General features: G+C 44.8%; 1 protein-coding gene across 1 annotated transcript in view; it reads left to right on the top strand.

Annotated features, from left to right (window-relative positions):
* Window positions 1-16,544, top strand: part of MTHFD1 (methylenetetrahydrofolate dehydrogenase, cyclohydrolase and formyltetrahydrofolate synthetase 1) — a 117,151-nt gene that overhangs the window by 94,017 nt on the left and 6,590 nt on the right. The window contains exons 23-26 of the mRNA XM_040332917.1: window positions 2,042-2,142; window positions 5,794-5,971; window positions 8,195-8,302; window positions 12,883-13,035. Of these exons, the coding sequence (XP_040188851.1) occupies window positions 2,042-2,142; window positions 5,794-5,971; window positions 8,195-8,302; window positions 12,883-13,035 (540 nt within the window). The remainder of the gene's footprint in view (window positions 1-2,041; window positions 2,143-5,793; window positions 5,972-8,194; window positions 8,303-12,882; window positions 13,036-16,544) is intronic.

Here is a 16,544-nt window from a genome sequence, read left to right as displayed (position 1 = left end):
TTTCACACTGGGATTGCAGCTGAGGCTTTTTACGGGTGTTATTTTTAGCGCTCAAGTGCCTGAAAAATGCCTCCGGTGTGAAAGGGGTCTTAGTTTTCTGATTTGCAAAAGCCCATTAGGGACTGGTTCTGTTTCAGGATGACTCATGTCCTTTACCATTTGCCTACTGGGCACGTTCACCCCCTTCCTGCCCAGGACAATTTTCAGCTTTCATCGCTGTCACACTTTGAATGACAATTGCGCAGTCATGCAACACTGTACCCAAATGAACATTTTATAATTTTTTTCACGCAAAGAACTTTCTTTTGGTGGTATTTTATCACCATTTGGGGTTTTTATTTTTGCTAAACAAACAAAAAAAGTCAAAAATTTTGGATTTTTTTTTTTTTTAATAGTTTGTTATAACTTTTCTTCTTCACCAATGTGCGCTGATGAGGCTGTACTGATAGGTGGCACTGATGAGGCTGCGCCGTCGTATCTTAGGGTGCAATTTTTCCGCTGGCCGCTAGGTGGCGCTTCCGTTGATTTCGGCGTAGAATATGTAAATGACTAGATACGCCGATTCACGAACGTACGCTTGCTCGTCGCAGTAAAGATACGCCGTTTCCGTAAGAGGTACGCTGGCGTAAGGATAAAGCTGCCCCCTAGGTGGCGTAGCCAATGGTAAGTATGGCCGTCGATCCCGCGTCGAAATTTGAAAATTTTACGTTGTTTGCGTAAGTCGTCCGTGAATGGGGCTGGACGTAATTTACATTCACGTCGAAACCAATACGTCCTTGCGGCGTACTTTGGAGCAATGCACACTGGGATATGTACATGGACGGCGCATGCGCCGTTCGTAAAAAACGTCAATCACGTCGGGTCACCAATCATTTACATAAAACACGCCCCCCTCATCCTCATTTGAATTAGGCGCGCTTACGCTGGCCCCATTTACGCTACGCCGCCGTAAGTTAGGAGGCAAGTGCTTTGTGAATACAGCACTTGCCTCTCTGGCTTAAGGCGGCGTAGCGTAAATACGATACGCTACGTCGCCGTAAAAATGCGCCGATCTTCGTGAATCCAGCTCTTGGAGAGGATCTGCAAAGAGGAGTGGGACAAAATCCCTCCTGAGATGTGTGCAAACCTGGTGACCAACTACAAGAAACGTCTGACCTCTGATTGCCAACAAAGGTTTTGCCACCAAGTACGAAGTCATGTTTTGAAAAGAAGTCAATTACTTATTTCACTCATTTAAATGCAAATCAATTTATAACTTTTTTGAAATCTGCTTTTCTGGATATTTTTGTTGTTATTCTGTCTCTCAGTGTTAAAATAAACCTACCATTAAAATTATAGACTGATCATTTCTTTGTCAGTCGGCAAACATACAAACTCAGCAGGGGATCAAATACTTTATTCCCTCACTGTAGGTGGCACTGATGAGCTCTGATAGGTGGCAGTGAAGGGTACTGAGAGGTGGCATTGATGGGCGGCACTAATAAGCAGTAAATACAATACTGGCGCACGCTAACAGAAGTATTAGTGTTTTTCCCTTTAAAGTCCTATTTATAGCTCTATAGTGAGAGAGCAGTCACTAATAGGGTGACACTGATGATGGGCACTGATTGGCAGCGCCTATGGGCACTGATTGGCAGCACTGTTGGGACTCTACTGGTAATCAGCCAGTTATCTGCTTTCTCCTGTTCTCATGCTGTCAGTGTGAGGGGGAAAAAGGCAGATAAACAGCTTGTGTTTACATCCTGTGATCAGCTGCCATTGGCTGACAGCTGATTACGTGGTAAAAGACTGCTGTGATTGGCGCTATCACGAGAGGATGTCCATGTACGCCGTCCTGGCAAAGTAAGAATGCACTGTAACCGTCTTTTGGCTATATCGTGGGCAGGAAGTGGTTAATGTTTTTGCTGCTGGGTGCTTATGGTCATTCCTCTTTGACAAGCTTGCTTTGTGAAAAAAGTGCTACACAGACGATTTTAATTTTTTATGAAATGTCCACGGAGAAGGCTTGTGATGTATAATATTGTCACATTTCTGTCTGCAGAATTTGGAGCTGCTGGAGAAGGGATGCAGTAACCTAACTAAGCAAATCCAGAACGCTGTCATGTTTGGTGTCCCTGTGGTGGTTGCTGTCAATGTTTTCAAGTAAGAAGGATCACCTCTTCATTCTTTTCCATGTACATGCAATGCCAGCTGCATAGCGTTTATCGTATAGAGAAATGAGCTTATTAGGCATCCGAAACTTGTTTTCTCTTTTTTTAGTACATTATCACAGCATTGTGGTGTGCACTGAAACAAAGTACAGCAAGCTGTACTTTTTTTCATCACAGCGTGTTGCAATGCAAATTACTGTATTTCGACACCATTGTGGTGAATAGAACATAAAGAGGAACTGCAGTCTGCTCACATCATTTGTAATAAAAACATCATTGCCATTCTGAAGCTTCCCTCCAACCACTTTGCATATTTTATATATACTGTGATCAGCCCTCAAAATTTCCACTCGCCTACTAGCATTTGGCGAGTTGATTTAAGCTGGGGGCGAGTGATGACAGGGATGCATGACCAATCTCCCTCCAATCTGTGCCTACACTTAGAGTCCCAATGAGATTGGCGGCCGAAGAGGAAAGGTGCATGCTCGGGAAAAGTAGTCTGTTGAGCCGCGCACAGGCAGAGCAGTACACAGGTGCTCTCCTTACAATCCTCATTAAGCCATGGGACCTAACAGTATGACCTCTCTGATCCTGCCCCCCTCCCCCCAACCAATGTAGCTGGAGAGCAGAGAGCAGGGAGCAGGAAGTAATAAGGGAGGTGGAGGATTTGCGAAAATTACCACTCCGGTGCAGCGCTCACTGAAAGTTGCCCTGACATGAGATCGGCAGCCTTCTAGTTTGTACAGTTTTCTTCTCCTTGTGCTCTATGTAAGTTTAGCCTGAGCACTGTGAACAGACTGGTCTCAATGTGTGCTGTGCGCTGTCAGTGTGCGCTGTGCTATGGTGTCAATGGCTGTGCAGTTGTGTGGATCTCAGCGCTGGATTGTACTTCCTCCCGCTGTGCTGCAGCTCCTCTCCTCTCTGCCAGCCTGAATAAAAGGGGGAAGTGGGGACATGCAAGCGTGGAGCCGCACACACAGGCTCCTGATGATGAATAGGAGAGAGAGAGAGGATGGATGGATGGGAGTTGCAGAGGAGACGGCAAGAGAATGGGGAAGAGACCCAGTTCTAGTGCCCTGTCCCTCTGGTCTGACCCCAGTGCCCTGTCCCTCTGGTCTGCCCCCAGTGCCCTGTTCCATTTTGTTAAATTTGTTGTTGGTAATATTTAATTGTGTAACCTGATTCTGCATAAAACATTTAACAGTGTCATTCTATGAGATAATCTACGAGGGCGTGTTTACAGGTGCAATTAGGTGCAGGGCAGTGTATGAATTAGGTGGGGCAACTGGTGGCGAGTAACTCTTAAAGCCTGGCTAGTAGCTCAGGACTTGAAATTTTGAGCCCTGCTGTGATTATGTACTTGCCAAATATGCTGCAGAATTCTGCCTCCACTAAGCAATTTTAACTGTGGGAAGCTAAAGCTGCTGCCTGTTCACTTCCTGGATTTACACAGAGGCACACCTCCAACTCTGCAGCCCTGCAGCTTTCATTGGCCCTCTTATGACTCACCCTCCCCTCGATTCCTGGCATACTCTCAGTACAGTGAGACAGAGAGCTGTGCATGATGTCATAGGCTTAGGCTTTTTACCAGACAAACAGGAAGTGGGCTGTTTTTTTTTTTTTTAATCTCCAAAAAAGTTTTTATTAAAGAAAAAGAAGTAAAATTATACAAAACATGTTCCAGAGCATGTATAGAACATACACATATAAAAAGTACAATGGAGTCAAGTACCATTAACATATACCACATATCTCACTCAGAAAAAGCATGGTCTCCACAGCATTTTCTACTATCAACCTAGATATCGCACATGAACTTTAATGACATCCCAGTCTTAGTCCATAGGGTTCAATATTCACTTGGCTCACCCTTTGCAGCTATAACAACTTCAACTCTTCTGGGAAGGCTGTCCACAAGGTTTAGGAGTGTGTCTATGGGAATGTTTGGCCATTCTTCCAGAAGCGCATTTGTGGGTCAGGCACTGATGTTGGATGAGAAGGCCTGGCTCGCAGTCTCCGCTCAAATTCATCCCAAAGGTGTTCTATCGGTTAAGGTCCGGACTCTGTGCAGGCCAGTCAAGTTCCTCCACCCCAAACTCGCGCATCCATGTCTTTATGGACCTTGCTTTGTGCACTGGTGCGCAGTCATGTTGGAACAGGAAGGGGCCGTCCCCAAACTCCCAAAGTTGGGAGCATGAAATTATCCAAAATGTATTGGTATGCTGATACCTTTACTGGAACTAAGGGGCCAAGCCCAACCCCTGAAAAACAACCCCACACCATAATCCACCAAATAATTTAACTTTTGGCACTATAGTGTGGATGAGCAAGTTTGGGGTGAAGGAACTTGACTGGCCTGCACAGAGTCCTGACCTCAACCTGATAGAAGACCTTTGGGATAAATTCGAGCGGAGCCTGAGAGCCAGGCCTTCTCGTCCACATCAGTGCCTGGCCTCACAAATGCGCTTCTGGAAGAATGGTCAAACATTCCCATAGACACACTCCTAAACCTTGTGGACAGCCTTCCCAGAAGAGTTGAAGCTGTTATAGCTGCAAAGGGTGGGCCAACTCAATATTGAACCCTACGGACTATTGAACCCTACAGACTAAGACTGGGATGCCATTAAAGTTCATGTGTGTGTAAAGGTAGGTGTCCCAATACCTTTAGTAATATAGTGTAACTGCATATATGGTGGACATACCTGCTAACATAACGGCTATGAACTTGAGCATATGATATGCTGTCCCTGTTACTGAGTACCTCCATCCTGGGATGTCATGCCAAAGCCTTAAAGCGTAGCTCCACCCTATTTAACACTTCCCGTGTTAAAATCGTTCCCGCGCATGCTCAGTCTTTACGGCGAGCAGGGACGTAGAGCAGATAACTTGCAGCAAGCCTCTGCAATGACACCTGGGAGCAATGAGGGGACAGTGTGGGTAAGGGAAATGATGCAATACCCGCAGACTACCCACAGTTAACACAGACGGGAAGTCGAGGCTGCAATGTAATTAAGCTCAAGTGTTAAAATAGGGTGGAGCTCCACTTTAAGCCAGCCATAGATGGGTAGTAAATTTGGCCAGTTTAGCAAGCACTGGGCGAATTTCGATCTGTTTTTAGATAGGCTGATTGTACTGAACTTGATCCATTGATCAACTTCAGTACAACCAGCCTATCATGTTTTTTCTGTTAACCGATCACAGCAGAACACAATAGCGCTGTTGGAGGCATTCCCACATCAGCATTGATAGACGGCTCTGATGGGCACTGGTAGGCGGCGCTGATAGGTAACACCGGTGATGGGCATCTGTCAAATGTGTATTTACACCAATGAGCCTTTATTGAATTGTTCACTCTGTTTTCCTAAATTAAAAAAATATTGAACACGTGACGCGATGCGTCAGGATTGGCAATTCGGCGGACTGTCCTCTTCGCACACAGGAATGGCCATGCAGTCAGCACAGCTGCTGGTGTGAATAAGTCCCAACAGCCAATAGGAGCAAGATAAGTGTATATAAACCTTCCCACTGAGACTGTAACATTTTTATTTTACTTCTGGAGTTATTTTTTTTAAATCTTCTTCAACAGTATGAAGTGTATAATTTTCTTGTATTATTTAAAGCCTTGTCTTATAATTACCCACAGAACAGACACAGCAGCTGAGCTGGAACTGCTCTGTCATCTTGCCAAGGAAGCTGGAGCGTTCGATGCTGTGAAGTGCACCCACTGGGCAGAAGGTGGCAAGGGTGCAGTGGAGCTGGCTAAGGCTGTACAGACGGCATCCCTGTCACCCAGCCAGTTTAAAGTTCTTTATGATTTGGAGGTAAGAATCAAGCACTGTCCATTGTCTCTGTGTCTGCCTGTGATTGCACGTAGTATTCCACCTAAAACATTCCAGTTATTTCATATTCCTGAGACTCCGTGAGGCTAATATGCTTTATTTCCAGCATAGGGGAAGAGCACGTGCTTTCTTCGAGTGTTCATTTATTTTATAATATAGAGAATAAATAAGTGGTGTAGCTGCCTCTCATCCCAAAGGAAGAGGTAAAGTGTTAGTTCACCTTGAAAAAAATGTCAATGTGAACTGACACCATAGATGCTGAGCTGAAGATTTACCCCCTCCATGACCAGGCCATTTTACTTTACTTACTGCATTACTTTAACTGACAAATGCATCAGACGTTTCTTGTAGTTGGCCACCAGGTTTGCACTCATCTCTTTGCAGATCCTCTCCAAGTCATAAAGGTTTTGACCCCAAATTTTTCCAGAAAGAGTACCTGTCACTGCCTATTGCTGTCACAAGGGATGTTTACATTTCTTGTGACAGCAATAAAAGTGGTAAAAATATTTTTATAAATCAACAGTGTAAAAATAAATAAATTAATAATAATAAAAAAATAAAAAAGTGCCCTGTGCTCAAAGGCAGACTTGTGCGCCGGTCATGCACACATGCAAATAGCGATCGTCCCACACATGTGAGGTATTGCCCTGAATGTCAGATCATGGGTAGTAATTCTAGCACTAGACCTCCTCTGTAAATCTAAAGTGATAAACTGTAAAGGCCGTCGCCCATGTATAGTAAAATATACGTTGTTTCACGCCGTTGCGTGGACGTGCGCAATTTTAAAGTGTTGGCTATCTATTTACTCGGTGTAACATCATCTTTTATATTTTACAAAAAAAATATGTACTGTGTTTCTTGCATTAAAATGTTAAATAAAAGCGTATTTCAAAAAATTGCGTTTGAAAAAACGTTGTGCAAAAAAAGTTGCAAAACCCACAAAAAAAGTTGCAAAACCCACCAATTTATTCTCTAGGGCCTCTGCTTTAAAAATATATATAATGTTTGGGGGTCATTTTCTAGCAACATTTTTTTTTCCTATAGCCCAGCTTTAGGAACCGCTGTAGGGTTCAATCGCTTGCTTCCAGCCTGGGGTAAAAAAAAATAATAATTAAAAGTCAGCTGCTAACCTTTAATATAAGGACACTTACCTGTCCAGGGATCCTGCGATCACGGCAACCCAAGCCGATTCAACCATTGGCTTCATGTGCAGGTGCCGGCATTGTAAGTAAGGGAAACCCTTCACTGCTGGTTTCCTACTGCTCATGCGTGAGTCGCACTTCATTTTCTGAATCTACTGGGACGCGCACATGTCTCAGAAGGCATCGGGGGAAAGAGGAGGGGTCGGACTTGGTGTAGATCGCCATGCCTTCCCCCCAAAAAGTGCCAAATGTAGCAGTGGAGGAGGGGGGGGGGGGGGGAACAAGCGGAGCTTCTCCTTTTGGGTTGAGCGCTGCTTTAAGTATAGTGGTGTAGGAATTTTAATGGAAGGTCCACTTTGTGGCAGTACAGTGGCTAAGCGATTATTACTTCCACCTATCAGCACTAAGGTTGTCGAATCCCAACCACAACACTATCTGCCTGGAGTTTGTATGTTCTCCCTGTGCCTGCATGGATTTCCTGTGGGTTCTCCGGTTTCCTCCCACACTCCAAAGACATGCTGGTAGGTTAATTGGCCCCTTTCTAAATTGGCCCTAGTATGTATATGTATGAATGTGAGTTAGGGACCTTAGATTGTAAGCTACTTGAGGGCAGGGACTGATGTAAAGCGTTGCGTAAATTGTCGGTGCTATATAAGTACCAGTGATAAATAAACACAATTGGGAGGAGTATGTTAAATAAAAGCTCCCTCTAGTGGTTAACCCATAGATCTCATTATTTAATACAACCATAAAAACATGGAAAAGAAAGTATGCAAAAATTTGAAAGTCACATAAAAAAAAAATTTTTAAAGGATAAGTGCACTAAGGGATATTGAGGAGCTGCTGTGCGAAGCCAGGCACAGCAAAGAACACAAACCTAAATGGTAGTTTAGCTATGTGTTTTGCTTAAAAAAAGAGATAAGTACATTAAAAACACACTTATTCTTTAATGAAAACACGGCAGTGATAACTCTTACTATGTACCCACTAGAAATTTTCGGTACTTTTTTTTTAAATGGGAATCAGACAGTGTTGAGTCACGTTAATGTGTTTTTCCTCCTAGCTTCCTATTGCTGATAAGATCAGGATAATTGCGCAGAAGATATATGGTGCGGATGATATTGAACTGCTTCCCGAGGCACAGAAAAAGGCTGATCTATACACTAAACAGGTAAGAGAGAGAACAGTTTCTCCACCAGTAATACTTGTGCCGCCTGGGGTACTTCTTAAGATTTAGGAAGCACTTTATTTTGTTGTGTTAGAAACCTTTAAACTGGTATTCTGATTTTATCTCTTTTAAGAACACGTTGCTTTCCTAAAACTATGAATATATATTACAAATTCTATCTAGGTCACCAGAATTCTAAATTGCTACTGGCACTTCCTAATATGTTTGAGGCCCCATACACACGAGAGGATCCATCCGCTGGAATTGATCCGCGGACCGGCTCCAGCGGATAGATCCTATGGTGTGTACACTCCAGCGGATCTGTTTCCTCGGATTTTTATCCCCTGGGATGGATTTCCAGCGGATAAAAATTTGAAGACATGCTTTCAAATCTATCCGCTTGAATCCATCCCAACGGATTGATCCGCTGGTCTGTACAGATTCACCGGATCAATCCGTCCGAATCAATCCCCCGCATGCTTCGTAATGATTCGACGCATGCGTGGAATTCATTATATGACAGCGTCGCGCACGTGGCCGCGTCATCATCGGCGCGACACGTCATCGCGAGGGGATTTCGGCGCGGATTTCGATCCGATGGTGAGTACACTCCATCGGATCAAAATCCTCAACAATCCTCGAGAGGACTTATCCGCGGAAACGGTCCGGTGGACTGTATCGGCGGATAAATCCTCTCGTGTGTATGGGGCCTGAGCCTTTAACCTGACAAATGGAATCATAGGTTTTCAGCCAGAGGAAAAAACATGGGGGCAGATCCACATAGATCTGCACCCGCGCAGCGTATCAGAGATACGCTACGCCGCCGTACCTTACCTGGCGTTCTTTCAAATCCTCAAAGATTTTGCGCCGTAAGTTACGGCGGCGTAGTGTATTTCTGGCGGCGGAATTCAAATTGGCGATTAGGGGGACGTGTTTCATTTAAATGAAGCGCGTCCCCGCGCCGAATGAACTGCGCATCCTCCGTTTCGAAATTTCCCGCCGTGCATTGCGCGAAATGACGTCGCAACAACGCAATTTTTTTAACTTGGACGTGATTTACGTCCATCCAGATTCACAGACGACTTACGCAAAAAAAAAAAAAATTCAAATTTTGACGCGGGAACGACGGCCATACTTAACATGGCAAGTCTATCTATACGCTGCAAAATACCAGCTTTAACTATACGCCGGAAAAAGCTGACTAGAGATGACGTAAGAGAATGCGACGGCCGCGCGTATGTTCGTGGAACTCCACCCAGCGGACGCCAAAGTATTGCATCTACGATCCGAAGGCGTACGAAGCCGTACGCCTGTCGGATCAAAGCCAGATGCCGTCGTATCTTGGTTTGAGGATTCAAACTAAAGATACGACGCAGGAAATTTGAAAGTACGCCGGAGTATCAGTAGATATGCCGGCGTACTCTCACTGTGGATCTGGCCCATGAAGTACATCTCAGCAATACACACGCATTTCTCCATTTTTATCCCTTTAAAACCCCTTCAAGTACAGAAAAATACCTGCTGATCTTCCAGAAATGAACTCATCTCCTAAATCCTGTTGTGGGCTGATAACACACAACATTTGTGTGGCCTCAGTGGTGTCAGACCTGCCCAGTTGTCTTTTTTTGTAAACTACTCAAATCATCGCACTGTTTTCATCTCCACAGAGGTAGCAGCTAAGGGAAGTTAATTGCTAGGGTTTACTTGACCTTTATTTTGACTGGCTTTTGAATTGTACAAGAATAAAGAGTGCCCTGAAAATGGTTGCACTCTTTGGGGTATATTAACCACTTGCCAACCCCACTATTGCCGAATGACGGTTACATCACAGTCGTCCAGTTCTGGGAGGGTGTATGTTCACATCCTCCGCGTATCCTGCGCGCTGTGAGATTGCTGTCTTTCGGCTACAGTTGATCACAGATCGGGGTAAAGAGCCAATCACAGCAGCCCTTTCCATGTGATCAGCTGTGTCCAATCACAGCTGATCACAATGTAAACACACTTGCTGGTTATCGGCATTCCTTTCCTCATGTGCTGTCACAGGGGACATCTGCAGACTGCTGTTCTGCCTCTTTAAGTGAACGATTGGCAGACATCGGGTCTGCCGGACCCGCTGATTGGCTGGTCGCCATTGGTGCGCCCCAGACCCGGAAAAGCAAAATCACGTATGTGATTTCATACAGGAGAGCCGCCGCTATACCCCCCCCCCCCCCCCCGCAGTATATGTACGTGGGACAGTCGCCAAGTTGTTAAAGTAGTGTTTAACTCTCTTTTTAAACCTTGACCTACAATTAAGCTTATGATAACCCTACCTGTAGGTACCTTGGAAAGTGCCTAAATCTGCAGTGCTTAGTAAATACTGTCACCGGCGCAGGCTGATGACATTCGTGAGGCATGCACAATCAACTCTGCATTCACAGCACACTGAGTATGCCGTGATTGCTGAGGGTGCCGTGCTGGAGTAATGACTTCCATGCGTGGAAGTGACATCATCGCGGTCCGGCCATTCAAGTGGTTGGATAGCATGAACATGGAAGGGAAATTGGGTGAAGAGGGAAGCGCCAGCAGTGGTAACAGTGCAGCACTGGTACAGTGCAAGTACAGTATGCTATTGAAGTTTTTCCTGCCAAAGGATTTGTAATTCTGTCTGCCTAGTCCTGAGCTTTACAAAGCCATTTCAGACAATACAATCGTATGATGACCTGACTTTCTCTCAGGCCCCTTTCACACTTGTGCGACTTGTACCATTCATATCTGTGCGACTTAAAAGTAGTCCCTGCATTGCTTTGGTCCGACTTTAATGCCAGTTGAGGTCCATAGATCTCAAGATTACACAGGCATTGCTTCAAACCTGGGATGCTCCAAAAATACCAACAAGGGGTTACCACCAGTCCTACTGTATGGGGCCCAGGCAGGACAGGGAGGGTGATCAGTGTAGTGGGGAGGGGAGGTGGGCAAATACAGGAACTATGCACTGTGCGACTCTCTCTGCAGTAGCTGAAATCTGGTTTCTCCCCTCTCCCTTTTGCTGCCTTAAAGCTGCTGTAGGAAGATACACACAGGACACCATTTTTTAATTGTGTGTAAGTGCTGGTGAGTGGCCCCAAATGCACACTGTCAATGTTCAGGGACTATACACCTGCCTGTCAGATTAGGACCTGTGGCTGTTTTTATACAACTGCTGCATCTCCATAGTGTAACATAGGCTGCCTACACACAGCTCCAGCTACATAATAAATAAAAATCTGGTTCACACTGTACAGGCCACATCACCCATCTGAATGACCCCCAAGACCTCAGTTACACACAGAACTGTATTAATTAACTCAATACAGTTTTATCTTTTAGATTTATAATTTTGTAAGTTATGATATGATTGTGTCCGCTAATAATGATTTAATGATATTTTCATTGGGGGGGGGGCTCTGTCAGGCAGGCTGTGCGGGCCCCCGTGATTTCTAATGGCAGCCCTGGCAGCTTGTTTATTTTAGTGAGCTGTCAACACGTGCAGGCACTTTTTTTTATTTATGTATATATTAGGGTTGTCCCGATACCACTTTTTTAAGACCGAGTACAAGTACCGATACTTTTTTTTCAAGTACTCACGATACTTTTTTTTAATCTCATGGGACGGCGGCACATGTGTCAGTATGTTTGTTTTTGTTTTTTTTATCTTTAACAATTTGTTTTTAATTTTTTACATTTTTTTTTTTTTGTTTGTTTTACTTTTTTTTTTTATAATGCTTTCTTTTTTTAAAGGGGGGGTGGACCGTGTCAGTGTGTTTTTTTCTTAAATTTTTTTATTTTCTCCAATCATTTTTTTTATTCTTTTTGTTTTTTTATTCTTTATTTTTTTTATTTATTTTTTCAGCCCTGTTGGGGGCTTTGGTGAGATATCAGGGGTCTTAACAGACCTCTGACATCTTCCCTTTGAGACAGGGAAAGGGACTAGGGAAAATGTTCCCCTGTCCCTTTCTCAGCAGCATCAGCTGCGCTGAAAATGAATGGAGTGAAGACAGCTTGTAACTTCCCCACGCACTGATCACCGCCGACAGTACAGGTATCGGGTGAAGCATCGGGAGCATTTGCCCGAGTACAAGTACTCGGGCAAATGCTTGGTATCAGTCCCGATACCGAAACTAGTATCGGTATCGGGACAACCCTAGTATATATATAAATTACATTTATGACAGCGCATGGCAGAAAGTTACCATGCGTTGTGTTGCAATTTAGCACACGTGACTGGTGCGTTTGGCCATTAGAATTGAAGGGCATGGCAGAGCATTCATGCGCTGTGGGAACCCATGCAAAATTACACGTTTATAGTACCGGTAAGTGTGAATAGGGCCTAAAAGAAATCTGTATATTCTTCTACCAAAACCTCAACCCTCCAATGACAGAAAGTAGAGGTCAAGGATGACTTGTAGTTTTCAAGTGTGTCTTTTTATGCGCTAATCAGACTTATCTGGTGCTAGATGTGTGATGATTAGTCAAGAAAATCGCAGTCACCCGATTGACGATGATATGTAGCATTTTTTTTTTTACGCATTAATTAACCTTGTATTCTATACTTTTATCTGAAGGGCTTTTCCAATCTGCCAATCTGCATGGCCAAAACGCATCTCTCCTTGTCTCATAACCCGGAGCTGAAAGGTGCCCCAAAAGGCTTTGTATTGCCCATCCGTGACATCAGAGCCAGCATTGGAGCTGGGTTTCTATATCCATTAGTTGGATCGGTAAGAGGTTCTTATTTATTTGTCAATATGACCTTTAAAAGATGGGATACTTTGAAAGGCTGGATGAGTACATGGCACAGGGTCACTATGGCAACTAAATGAATGCTTGTTAGTGGAATATGCCAGTCATAAGGGCAATGTAGCTTTGACATGCAGTATTTCTCGCAGATCTCTTTATGAATTGCTGGGACATAATTTATTAATGTCACCCCAGGTGAAATCAAGGGCAGACAAATCTATATAATGTAATTGCTAGCTATATACACTGTGTGTGTGCATAAATATACACTTGCTGGCCACTATATTAGGTACACCTGTTTGATTGCTTGGTAACACAAAATGCTAATTAGCCAATCACATGGCAGCAATTCGATGCATTTAGGCATCTAGACGTGGTGACGTTCAACCGAGCTTCAGAATGGGCAAGAAAGGGGATTTAGCCCTGGTTCACACTGGGCTGCGGGAGTGAAGCCGTGCGAGTTCAGCTGAACTCGCACGATTTCACTCCCGCTGGCAGTCCCGATTTCGGCCGCGATTTAAGAGACATATGTGCAGGTTTCGGCAGATGCGGCATCGCACCGATTAGCACATTGCCGACAATTGCCAGCAAATGCCGCCGATTTGAAATGCGATTTCACATGTGAAATCGCATCTCAAATCGAAGCAAAACTTACCCAGTGTGAACCTGGGCTTAATTGACTTTGAATGTGCCATGGTTGTTGGATGGGCTGGTCTGAGTATTTCAAAAACTGCTGATCTACTGGGATTTTCACGTACAACCATCTCTTAGGCCCCGTACACACCATAGAATCCATCCGCAGATAAATCCCAGCAAATGGGTTTCAGCGGATAGATCCTATGGTGTGTACACGCCAGCGGATCTGTTTCCGCGGATAAATCTCCCCTGGGATGGATTCCAGCAGATCGGATATTTGCTGACATGCACAACATATCCATCTGCTGGAATCCATCCCAACGGATGGATCCGCTGGTCTGTACAGACTCACCGAATCCATCCGTCCGAAGGGATCCCCCGCATGCGTCGTAATGATTTGACGCATGCGTGGAATTCCTTATATGACAGCGTCGCGCACGTCGCCGCGTGATAATCGCGGCGACGGAGCGACACGTCATCGCCAGAGGATTTCGGCGCGGATTTCAATGCGATGGTGTGTACACACCATCGCATGAAAATCCGCCGAAATCCACGAGAGGATTTATCCGCGGAAACGGTCCGCTGGACCGTATTCACGGATAAATTCTATCGTGTGTATGGGGCCTAAGGTTTACAGAGAATGGTCCATAAAAGAGAAAATATCCAGTGAGTGGCAGTTGTGTGGATGAAAATAATTGTTTATGTCAGAGGAGAATGGGCAGACTGGTTTGAGATAATAGAAAGACAACAGGATCTCAAATAACCACTCGTAACAACCAAGGTATGCAGAATACCATCTCTAAACGCACAACACATCGAACTTTGAAGCAAATGGGCAACAACAGCAGATGGCTACACATTCCTGTCAGCTAAGAACAGGAAACTGAGGCTACAATTCGCACAGGCTCACCAAAATTGGACAATAGAAGACTGGAAAAGCATTGCCGGGTCTAATGAATGAATGAATGAATGAAAAAACTTATAAAGCGCGGCGCATGCGAACTGAATCGCTTCTGGGCGCTAGTTGTTCGTGTCTCATGTCATCAAAAGAGCAGAGTTTTGATTCGTCTTCTGAAAGTCAGGTGGTTTTCCTCCAACCGAATGCTGGTTGGTAAAGCGTTCCATAGTCTAGGACCCTGAAAAGCAAACCTTCTTTCTCCTTTGGACTTGTATTTGGTTTTTGGTACCCTGACCAGATTTTGGTCGGTGGATCGCAGAACGCGATTCGAATTGTGAGGTTCTATCTTGTCGCAAAGATATTGCGGAGCCTTCCCATGGATGCACTTATGTGTCAGGCAGAGTGCTTTAAATGCAATTCTGTCTTTTACTGGCAGCCAGTGAAGGGTTCTCAACGAAGGTGAGATTGATTCCCATTTTTTTTTCCCAGTCACAAGTCTGGCGGCCGTATTCTGTACGACTTGCAGACGAGAGATTTGGTACTTTGGGAGTCCGAGGTAAAGGGCATTTGCATAGTCCAGTCTGGAATTCACGATTGTTCCCACCACGACTGCTACGTCTTCTTTGGGGATAAATGGAATAAGTCTGCGTAGTAGGCGCAACAGATGGTGCGCTCCGCTGACTACTGACCCTATTTGTGCGTCCATTGTCATGAAGGTGTCGAAGATGACCCCGAGACTTTTGACTTTGGAGCTAGGGGTGATGATTTGGCCCAGAATGGGCGGGGGTGTCCAGGTTGTTGCCAGTTGACTCTTTCGGCTGGCGTGAAACATAAGGAGTTCTGTTTTTGAACTGTTGAGTTTAAGATAACTCTTAGTCATCCAGTTTTCTATCAAAGAGAGACATTTCTCTAAACTGAGATGATGATCCTTTTTGTTGCAGATGCGAAAATACAGTTGCGTATCGTCTGCATAAGAGTGATAGAGTAGTTCTTGGCTACTGATAATATCAAAGAGAGGGCGAAGATAGATGTTGAAAAGCACCGGTGACAGGGGGGATCCTTGGGGGACTCCACATGACACCGTGCGCTTTTCCGACGTGAAACAACCCAATTTAACTGTTTGTGATCGGTTTTCAAGAAAGGAAGAAAACCATGGTAAATCACCTTCTGCGACTTCTGCTACCTTGGCTAGTCGCATCAGTAACAGTTTGTGGTCTACCGTGTCAAAGGCTGCGCTTAGGTCCAGCAGAACCAGGAGACAAGATTCTCCTTCGTCTGCGGCCTCGAGGGCATCGTCCCATATTTTGAGTAAGGCCGTTTCTGTCCCGTGTCCGGGACGGAAGCCTGATTGTAATGGATCCAGTAGATTGTGGGTATCTAGATGCTGTTGCAGCTGTTGTACCACTACTTTCTCCATTATCTTGGAGAGAACATTAAGGCCTGTTATGGGACGGCGGTGAGTTGGGTCCTTGGGATCCAGGTTAGGTTTTTTCAAGATGGGCTGGATTGTGCCCTCTTTCAACAGGGATGGCACTGTGCCTTCCTTAAATGACTGGTTTATAAGCTGTGTGATGGGTGGTGCCAGGATGTCGGCACATTCCTTCAGCAGTTTGGTGGGGATGATATCATTGGGCGATGTGCTGTTCCGCAAAGCACCAATGATATTTTTTGTGGTATCGATGGAGATCGGTTCCAGAGTGAACTTTGTTGATTGTAGAGCGTTTCTGTGGGTGTTTTGTGGTTGATTGACGGTGGGGTTGAGGGGGGTATTGTTTTGCATGATGCTTTCCCGGATTCTTTCAATTTTGTTGATGAAGAAATCCGATAGTTCATTGCAGAACTCTTGGGTGTCTGAGTTGGGGACTTCAAGACATCCTGGGTTCATGGTCTGGGTGACCATCTTGAAGAGTTCGCGGGGGCGGTTTAGGGCGCTGTTAATCGCCAAAGAAAAATGAT

This window comes from Rana temporaria, chromosome 13 (genome assembly GCF_905171775.1).
Source record: "Rana temporaria chromosome 13, aRanTem1.1, whole genome shotgun sequence".
Classification (NCBI taxonomy): domain Eukaryota; kingdom Metazoa; phylum Chordata; class Amphibia; order Anura; family Ranidae; genus Rana; species Rana temporaria.
This window is presented reverse-complemented; position numbering and strand designations above follow the sequence as displayed.